We start from the raw sequence: 10,278 nt of genomic DNA on the forward strand, positions 1-10,278 counted from the left end.
TAAATGAGGCAATAAATTTAAATATATAAATGAGGCAATAAAGTTCAATAAATTATAAAAAAAAGGGCTATTTCAGGGAACTTTAATTTCCTCATGTCCATGCCCAATTCATTTAAATATAACAGATGGAAATAAAGTGCTGGGAAATAAATGGCATTTATTTAATATTGACCTAAATTGCATTCCATATTCTCCTGCGTACTGCTTTAATTATTCACTAGCTTCTCTTTTGTATATTATTCATGTAGTGGAGTGCTATTTGTAAGCATTTAAACTGGAATATGGCTCAATTTCAGGACAGTAAGATTAAAAAATAAGGCAGCTTTTTTGCAGCTTTATTGGATGTAAACTGTGTTTTGTATTTGAAAGTGAAAACAGCGTTTAGACATGAAAGGGGTTCAGGAGGGGAAGGAGAAAGACCTTCCCATCCCCTGTTTGGTGCTTTGCGCATGCTCAGACTGCACTCCCGTCTTATTAATTTTTAATGGAAAATGGCTGCGTTTCTTATCCAAACCTCTGGAGCTGGGCAATAAAACCCCGTCAAAGCGGAAGCATCTCGCATGTCGTTAACGTTCACACCGAAACAATCCGATGTGGTGATTATTCGTTAGCTAGCCGACGTCCTGTGGTGCGAAAATATTTGGGGAAAATGGATCGACTCATGCTTTGAGGGATGAAAGATCATTTTTTTCCTTAACCCTTTCTGCACCGAGATCTGCGAACAATCGAGGTACAGTAACCTTAGTGCTAATGTTGGTGGCAGGGAGGTGTATTTAGATTCATTCTATGGCCTAGATGTAAGCAGTCAAATCGGATATCTTCGCACATTTCCGCTTTTTCGTTACAATTGTAAACCCCTTTATTGAAAACCGTTACTCGGGCCAAAACGAGGCTAAATTCAGCCGTTGGTGTTGTAACGTTACACCGAGACGATGAGGTTTTGTCGTCAAAGATGCAGAATCCATGTGCATATTTTTGTGAATGAACATTACTACAAACAGTGTACTATTTGTGATAGTATAGTCCACATCTCTGCAGGAGACAGGAAATCCCATCAGCAGCAGTCTGTCCTTTTGCCTTCTTCAAGTATTTATAGCCTCATAATTAGTTATGAAGATGCTATTCCTGAAATTAAAGAGCAGTTATGGGTGTAAACAGTCAAAAATATGAACATTGTAATTACAAGGTTGTTGTGTGGGCTATATGATAGTAGTAATGAAAGAGAAAGTATTCCTTTCACTGCAGCTTCCACAAGGAGGTCAGGGTCACCCGCTGACCACCAGCTGGTAGGCATTCAGCATCTTACTCAAAGACACTTCGGCATCACTTTAGTAAGGTGTATGTAGCTTGTTTTCAAGATGTTTAACCCAGGCCCTTTTTTATCTCCATAATCATTACCCCAACCTACATCACACTTGTACATGTACACTCATAATTGGGGCGGCTTTATTCAAAAACTGAACAATTTTCTTGGCCTAATTAAAACTAGGCCATTTAAACTCTTTGACCTCTGAACTCATTTTATTTATTTTAGCTTGTGAGGGGTCCGAATGGAAAAAAACAACAACAAAACATCAGAATATATGCTTCATGAGAAGTGTTTTCAAACCGTATATATTTAGGTATATATTTAGGTTTTACAAGAGAAAAGACTTCAATGATGAAGACCGGGTTGTTTTGGCAAATGCGTGTAGGCTAACGGCTTTCTTTAGACTAGGTGTTAGCTTTAAACCTAAAAAAAAAAGGGATGGAAGGCTGTAAAGCCCTATATGTGTCCATATGTCGATATGCTCCTTTCTTTATGCAGGTCAAAACATTGACACCAATCTTTATTGTGTAGATGTTCATACAACAGCACTCACTCAACACAGAAATATTAGTACTTTTATCTGTGAGTGTGATAATAATAACTTATTTCCGTCCCCCCAGCAGAGGATGATGCGCCAGGTGACAAGCAGTGACTTCTGCATGACTAGCAGGCCGTCGTGCCTAGCAGAGGACGGCCACCACCCCGCCTCCCACTTTGACCTGTGCACCCAGGCCAACAAGTTCTACCCTCCTCCCCCTCCGTCGGCCGTCCAGATGACGCTGGCTCCTATGACCTTACCCGCCCAGAGCCACAAGCCCATGGTGTGCCAGAGACAGGAAGTGCTCGGGAGCACGCCTGGAAAAATACCCAGCATCAAAAGCGCCGATCAAGCGACGGACGACGGCAAGAAGAAGAACAAGGCCGCCGGGAAGACGGGCAGACGCGGGAGGCCTTTGGGAACCACCAAGCTAGCCGGATACAGAACCAGCACAGGGCGACCCCTCGGCACCACCAGAGCGGCGGGGTTCAAGACGAGCCCGGGAAGGCCGCTGGGTACAACCAGAGCGGCGGGGTACAAGGTCAGCCCCGGACGGCCTCCTGGCAGCATCAAGGGCCTGTCTCGCCTCAACAAACTGGCTTATGGTAGCACCTGCAGCGGAGCGGCTTTCCCCTATCCGCTGCCACACAAGGACGTCCTCTGTGAACCTTCCTGCAAAGAGAAGACAGCTAATGAGTAAAAGGCTCTACTCTGTTTCCACTCACCCTCCATCAGTTGAATAAGAGACGCATGTGTACAGGTTTCCTGCCAGATATGGGGGTGATTGTAATCTTCCCCAGTCTGCTGTGAGGCTGAGAGGAGGAGATTTTCTATTATTCGTGTTGGTGTCATCTGTGTGCCTGCCACCTGATATAATACTGTTAGTCTTTCAGTGCCACTGCTGGAGATCTATAGTGTGCGGAAGGTTTCACTACACCTTGCTGTATCTGTTTTCTTGGGGGGAAAAAAAACAATAATATCAGATGTTCATTGAGCAGGGGGCTTTTATCTTTCTAACAACTGTAGTGGTAGGTTCATTTTTGGTGTGTTTTATTACTGTAAACAAAGGAGACCATCCTGAGAAGATTAATAACCACAATCGTGTGAAGTGTGTTGGGCTGCTTTACAGCACAAAACAAGGACACGTTTAACTTTGTATGTTCATCACACTACAGTTTGAATTACATAATAGCCAATGTTGTTGGATATTCCCTCTTGTTCTTGCTCTCTAAACACACAGAGAGAGAGAGAGAGAGAGAGACAACATTGGCCACAGGAAGGTTTGTTGGAAACATGGACTTTATTTTAAAAAGCTAAATGTTATATGTAGCACCTTCTTTGTGTCACATTTGGAACATGAGAGGCATCTCCCATCAGAGGAACAGTTGGAGGCCAAGTGCCTTGCTCAGTGGCACTTTAAAGACAGATGAACAGCTAATCTTCCAGGCTAACAGCACCCCAAAACTGAAATCCAATGAATCGAACTTCTTCCACTCGGCTCCAGAATAACACTAAAAAAACATTATTCTTGCTAATGATGTCTTACCGTTCACTCTCTTAATGTCACCTCGAGAAATGTCTATGTATAGTTTGCATGCAAGTGTCATCAAAGCAACTGAGTCAACCTACAGATTGTTATCCAAGTCCGAACTAATGTTTTTTTGTTTTTTTTAACGAAAGGTATAAACTATAAAGATGACCGCAACTTAGTTTACCCGCCGCTTTTCCTATAACCTGCTTATTATTGACCAATGTGGACCACCGATTGATCGCCACAGAAAAGTTGTCTGCGGGTAAACGTTTGGATGAACGTGTGTTTTTCTGTCCGCATTGTTACTGGGTCGCTCGTCATCACTGTAAAATTTGAGGTAGTTCATCTTGCCCACTACAGACAGTTCAAAACCCCCTACTCACTGACAATGTCACTGCAGGAACTGGATTTTTGTTACCTTTCTCCTGGTAGAAATGGTTTCTCTACTCTGATTTGTGTCAGCTTGCCTTGGCCAGGGTACCATTTAAAAGGTTTCACTACCAATACAGAAGTTCTGCTACAGATAACAAAAATATACATTTTATTACTCACTTAGTCTTTACAAAATACCCCAAATTTCTTGAAATCATTAATGTTTAATTTTGTCTCAACACAAAGCAGCTGAAGAAGAGCTTTCCTTAAATTAGATACACTCAATATCTGATCAAAGATTAAGCAAACAAAAATCTAAACAAGCATTCAATTCCAACTTTTTAACCTGACAGTTTTAGATTCTCATCGCTACAGACACAGATATGTGGAGAAAGAGAGTACATTGCTTTAAAAGGGACACCTTGTATGTTTTGTCACATGGTAGGGAAGGCTGCCACCCAAAGAATTACTCTGTATCTTTTGTGTTATCCATCAAAACCACTACTTGCGTTATTTGAATACAAATGTAGCGAACATGCAACATTCAAGTACAAGTAAAGATATATAACAAGAAAAATGGACAGATGGATATCCAAAATATCATCTTATCTATAAATGAATGTGTTGCAAAAGCCGCTGACTAGGATTGATATGGCAGTTAACATTGTAGTTATAATATTTACACAAATCTTTAAAACTATCTTATTTATATTCTTGCTCAAAGAGAAAAAATAATACACGTTTTAATTAGCATTTTAACAACTAATAGCCACATGCCGGTAGTTGACCTTATGGAGCACTTAGAAACCACTATCACAGGCGTGATACGGACTACAAACCATCTCAATCATGGTCTCATTTGTTTACAAGGATCACACTAAGTATGTATTGATGTTTTCATTTCTACATGGTAAATCAATCTTTCAAGTTTTGATTTTAACATTGACAAGGTCAAGTCATGTCTGTCTTTTTTATGTTGCTATTTATGATGTTGTTTTAGGTACATAACCGCAGCCCTGCGGATCACTTGAGTGAGACTTTTGGGGAAGCTGGTGTTTTTGTGAAATGCTAATGTAAAAAATAATTAAGCGCAAACGGACAGAATCAAACGTTGCAGTGGTTTTATTGGTTTCATATTTGTTATTTCACAACATGCTTAACGCACCGTAAACACAACAGATCACATATAGTCAAATATGATTTAGATCCAATGTGACTGATTGGCTATTTGACTACTTTTCACAGTAATACATTCAAGTTTTTATCATTTGAAATTTAAATCTTAAAACTTGGTGAACATTCACTTTTTGGTATTATTCATATACAGGCATTTCAAATCCTGAGAGTGAACCAACAGTGTAGCTCCACTGAGTTGCTCTCTCATTATAATCAATATAAAATAGTTACATTTGGTGCAATAATCTGTTGTATGTATGTATTGTACTGTGGAAACTTTGATACTACCACTTTTTATTATTGTTGTATTTTTATACTTGTGTACAAGGCCTTCTATCAGTTGTTTTGTTGATGTGTGTAGTGTTAACAGAGGTTACTGAAATGTCACATTCAAACATCCTCCTCACCCTCCTTTACCAAAGAATAAGACGTTATCTAACTGTAGGCATTTATTTGATTTAAAGATAATATTCCAACATCTCACAAAATAACCTTAGCATGAAATTTCTTGTGTAAAATGTAAATGAAAAAAACAATTGGCGACCACTATCCCACTAAAGGTATGATTGTTTGAAAAAACTTCAAATTGTTGCATCTGAATCGATTCAAATGGCAGTTTCTTGAATGCATTGTAAATCGCTATACATTGAAGATGTCAACTTAGTTATTTGCATCTTATATCATCTGTTATTCAACTTTGAAAGGAGTTCTCTTTTTAGATTTAATTCTTATGTAGCCATGGCCCAAATTTCACTGATTTTCTTTTTTTGAGATTATGGTTGACATTATTTTTTGCTGTTTCACATTCTAAAGTTTGTCTTTCATTTACGGTGTTTGCGTTGGAATGTTTATTTTTTATTTTACTCATTTTGTGTTTCAGGCTCTGGATATGGTGAGGTGGAGTCTGAAGGGATAAACATGCTAGCCAGATGCACTGGATAGCCCCTTTTTCACAGTAAGACATTTTGACATGTCACAGTAGGGAAAGCAGTCACTGTCACACTGTCATGGCTTACTGAGACACTTAAATAGACCCTCAATGTCAACACCTTCTAATGTCTGCTGTGAAAGAGGCCTTTGGTAGTCCCGCTCCATCTTTTAGGTAGCCTTTGTTGAGGTAGCTTCGGCAACTTAATGGGAGTTTCTTACTAAAAATCTGAAACATGTTTTGAGTTTTTAGTCATTGAAACAAACATTTAAAATTATTATTTTGTCGACAGCTAGAGCTCCCATGATGCATTGACAGTGTGCTGGTGGAACAGAGGCTAGCATCTCTACCACTAATTTCTGTAAATCCATGCAATCTCTCAAAGGTCTTTTACCAGTGGTTCTTGGTCCATAGTCTTCTTTTGTTTAAGATTATTGTTTTGGCATGTTAGGCCTTTATTTGATAGGACAGCTTAGACATGAAAGGAGAGAGAGAGAGAGGGGGGGGGGAATTACAAAGGGCCGCAGGTGGGAAATGGTGTTTGGTAAAGGTAGCTAAAAACAGAATCATATTACAATTCTTATTAGTTGTCTGGACATGGAGTAAACCACGTCCTGTTGAGCGAGGCTGTGTTTTAAGGGCTGGAATACATTTAAAGTTACTACAAATGTGATTTTTGATAGAGGGGAGTGGGACTGCTACATGGCATCTGATGGGCATCTCACGGCTCCTTAAGCCTTGGAACGGTTACATTTAGGTATGAAGCAGAAATGGTTTGGACTACGATTATAGATTGCTCGGGCTAAGTAAGTGTTTGACATCGTTATGATTTGGGTGAGAATTTTTAGCAGGGCTTCCTTTTTCATAAGAATGCCTGAATATCACAACAATTTAGTCTCACATTATCTCAAATATTTGGCTTTCTGCGCTGTTGAAATGGTAAAAATCAAAGACATCACATGAGGACAGTGTACTAATCTATATTTTTCAGCATATTAGGTGTAACCTCAGAGCACCCTGAAGGTCCGTGTACATCACTATGTATCTTTGAGTTCTTATCTAAAATACTTTGTTAAATGTATGGACACGATGTAGGCACTTATATGTTATAAAAATACACTTTTTCTTTCCTGAATTTTGTTTACTTGATGGAAGGTATTGACATTTTGACATCTGACATTCCTCTAAGGAGGACATTGCAGAAAGGATAAAGTAAGAGATTAAGGGATGATTATGGAAGGTGGCTTCCCTAAAATACACTCAGTAAGATGGTTAATTTATTGACATTCCTGTAGTATTAGCTGTAACATTTTAAGTTTAAGCAGTGCAGAAATTGATAGTTTGATGTTTTCTTTGTTGTTTTTTTGTGTGTTTTTCTTCTCTTACAATCATCAGCATTAAATCACACATGGTCTGTTGTCTGTAGATGATGATTTCAAAAAATATTACCTCACATTTTGAGTGTTTTTGAGATGACGTGAAGCTCAGTTATTCCTAAAGTGTGATTGGCGACGCCTGTGAAGCTTTCTATAATTTCCATTTTATTCCTGCATGATTGTTGTGGAATGTTCAAAAGTTGTGTAATAAATCTGAAAGCAACACATTCTGCTGAAATATTTTCTTGAAATGTTTCCTTTTTCAAAAGAGCCAACATTTCAGAAATGGATCTTATTTGATTGTCTTCATTAATCTCCCCATTTGGTCTGTTACCAAAAAATCATAAAACACTCAATAAATTGAAAGGAATTCAATAGAAGTAGATAGTCTGAAAGGGGAAGCAAGATTATAAAGCACGTTGTCAGTGTGATTATTTTTAAGAATAGAAGTTTGCTTGTTAAAATGGTGACAAGTCAACTATTTGTTTATTTGTAGGGTTTTGAACATTGACTTTTCATAAATGTTTCCTAAATGTAATGTGATTTTACTACAGCAGCAAAGTATGCATTATAACAGCAGTATGTAGAGGACTAAAAAGTGAAATTATAGAAAACTATAGTTAAATTATGCAAATTACATTTATGAAGATATGGTAAAACTACAATAATGTCTTTTAAACCTTATATTACATTCATTTGGCAAATGATAATGAAAATGTTTGGTGACTATAACATGCGTAGCAAACAAAAATATTTTTTCATTTAGAGTAAAACAAATACAAAGTATGTTCATGAAAATATGTACAACTAAAATTACCTTTCTTAAACTTTACATTACATGTATTTGGCAGATGCTCAAAAATCAAATTAGACTTATAAACACACACAAGAAAATCCTCAGGCATTTTGCATAATGCAATATTTTACATGCAGCCTACAGTGTAAGAAAAATGTTTAGTAAATTTCATTGAATTGACACAAACAAAAAAACATAAAAACCAAGAAAAAACATCACAGTCCCATCCACTATGTTTGATCTCTGCTTTGCAGACACATCTCAACATCTACTGTACAGCGATGAATCACTTTTTAACCTTCTCTCTACAGTACTTGAGCTCACACAACTCAGCAGTGTCTCCAGCAGTATGTCTAAGCCAAAATCCAGCATAGAGAGGCTGAGTGAATATGGTCTGGACTCTGTGGAGGAGAGTCATGGTTTTAGAGATGCTGTAGTAAGACAGAGTACCTGCACTGTGATCCAGGTAAACTCCTATTCTGGAGGACAGACAGCCTGAGATGGGAGTAGAAATATTCTTATGTCTGAATTTATAACTAACACCGTCACATTCTAATGTCCACGATTTGTCATTACTTCCAAATCCACATCCATACACGGTCCCTTTTCTGCTAATATCCTTGTACGCAACTGCTATAGATACTTTCCCACTCCACTTCACCTCCCAGTAACAACGTCCAGTCAGACCCTCTCTACTCATGACCTGCCACCTTTCAATAAATCTGTCTGGGTGATGCAAATATAACTGTTCCTCTTCCATTAACGTTGCCTTTCTGTTCCTATTACTCAGTGACAAATGTGTGTTTGCTGTATCTGGATCTAGTGAGATTTGACAAGCATACTTCATATATTCAGCTCTGGTTCTGGGCTCTCCCTGACGCAGTTTAAAACCAATTTTAGTCACTGCCAGTGAGATCTTTGCCCATTCGTCACTCAGAACAGACTTCAGTTTATCTCTGGCCTCTGACACCGCTGCTGTCACATCCTCAAAAGAGCTCAGAGGACAGACATCAATGCTGGGTAAGTCCTCAGACTCACTCAGACGGGACAGTGAGGGGTAGCTGTTCAGGAAATGGAGGTGATCCTCTGTGTGTGAGAGTTTCTCCAGCTCAGTGTCTTTCCTCTGCAGCTCAGTGATCTCCTGCTGCAGCTTCTCCTCAAGCTCTTTAGCTCGACTCACCTCAGTTGTCTGCTGGGATCTGATCTGCTGCTTCACTTCAGAGCTTCTTTTATTAATGAAACCGATCAAATCAGTGAAGACCTTCTCACTGTCCCTCACAGCTTCATCAGCAGAATGATTGATAACCTCCATCCTCTGCTGAAGCACCTTGACATCTTTCTCTCTGTCCTGGACTCTCTGTTGGACTTTTTGCCGACTCACCCCGAGCTCCTTCTGCCTCTCAGCCCTCTCTGCTGCAGCGGAGACTGTATCATGGCCTTTATGGTCATCCATGGAGCAGAGATAACAGATGCACTTCTGATCAGTGCGGCAGAAAATCTTCATCACCTCGTCGTGGCGAGAGCAGATGTTCTCCTGAAGCTTCAACGTGGCTTCAACCAGCTTGTGTTTCTTTAAAGGAGCTACGCTGTAGTGAGGCTGGAGGTGTTGCTCGCAGTAAGAGGCCATGCACACCAGACAGGACTTGAAGGCTTTCACTTTCATCCCAGAGCAGAAATCACAGGCCACGTCTCCAGGTGAAGCAGCTTGAGGTCCTACTTTCTTTGGTTCCTCCACCAACTCTGCCAACATGGTACTTTTCACCAGGACAGGCCTTGTTGTGAAGCTCTGCCTGCACTGAGGACAGCTGTGTGTTTTCTCCTCATGCTCCTCACCCCAGCAGTCTTTAATACAGCCCATGCAGTAGCTGTGACCACAGGGAATAGTCACCGGATCCTTTAGAAGATCCAGACAGATTGAACAGCATAGTTTTTCTCGATCCAGCTGAATCAGTTGCTGCGCCATTTCTCCTCTCGACGACAGAATGTCAGTAAGTTTCACTCTCCGCTTCCAATAAATCACATGGTGCTGATCTGTGAAAGGGGAGGGAATGACAAATACCTGAGCTGAATAGTCTTTGAGCAGGAGGAGCCTCACTTAACCAGTAAATAAAGTCTGGGTGGAGGATATGAAGCTGTGCTTCTTTCAGGAAGAGGAGTGGTTTAATAAGAGTTGCAGTGTGTCTTTAGCCCTCAAAGTCTGCCTTTAAGATCACTACATAATTAAAATGAAAAACCTGCTCTGGGAATCAGAG

The 10,278-nt window shown here is 39.7% G+C and overlaps 2 protein-coding genes across 3 annotated transcripts; one reads left to right on the top strand and one right to left on the bottom strand.

Annotated features, from left to right (window-relative positions):
* The first annotated feature begins 485 nt into the window (after positions 1 to 485).
* c13h5orf24 (chromosome 13 C5orf24 homolog) lies at positions 486 to 6,355 on the top strand. 2 transcript variants are annotated; one of them, XM_028596453.1, is made up of 2 exons: positions 486 to 730; positions 1,930 to 6,355. In XM_028596453.1, the coding sequence occupies exon 2, from the start codon at positions 1,936 to 1,938 to the stop codon at positions 2,545 to 2,547; it is 612 nt and encodes a 203-aa protein (XP_028452254.1). In that variant the 5' UTR covers positions 486 to 730; positions 1,930 to 1,935; the 3' UTR covers positions 2,548 to 6,355. The 2 variants fall into 2 exon arrangements, with proteins under 2 accessions (XP_028452254.1, XP_028452253.1); XM_028596452.1 differs by having other exon boundaries at positions 1,933 to 6,355.
* A 1,842-nt stretch (positions 6,356 to 8,197) lies between these two features.
* On the bottom strand, positions 8,198 to 10,034 carry LOC114566639 (tripartite motif-containing protein 16-like). Its single transcript, XM_028595265.1, has one exon. It carries the CDS (start codon positions 9,987 to 9,989, stop codon positions 8,313 to 8,315), a length of 1,677 nt encoding a protein of 558 aa, XP_028451066.1. The 5' UTR covers positions 9,990 to 10,034; the 3' UTR covers positions 8,198 to 8,312.
* Positions 10,035 to 10,278: the final 244 nt, after the last annotated feature.

Source organism: Perca flavescens, chromosome 13 (genome assembly GCF_004354835.1).
Source record: "Perca flavescens isolate YP-PL-M2 chromosome 13, PFLA_1.0, whole genome shotgun sequence".
Classification (NCBI taxonomy): Eukaryota; Metazoa; Chordata; class Actinopteri; order Perciformes; family Percidae; genus Perca; species Perca flavescens.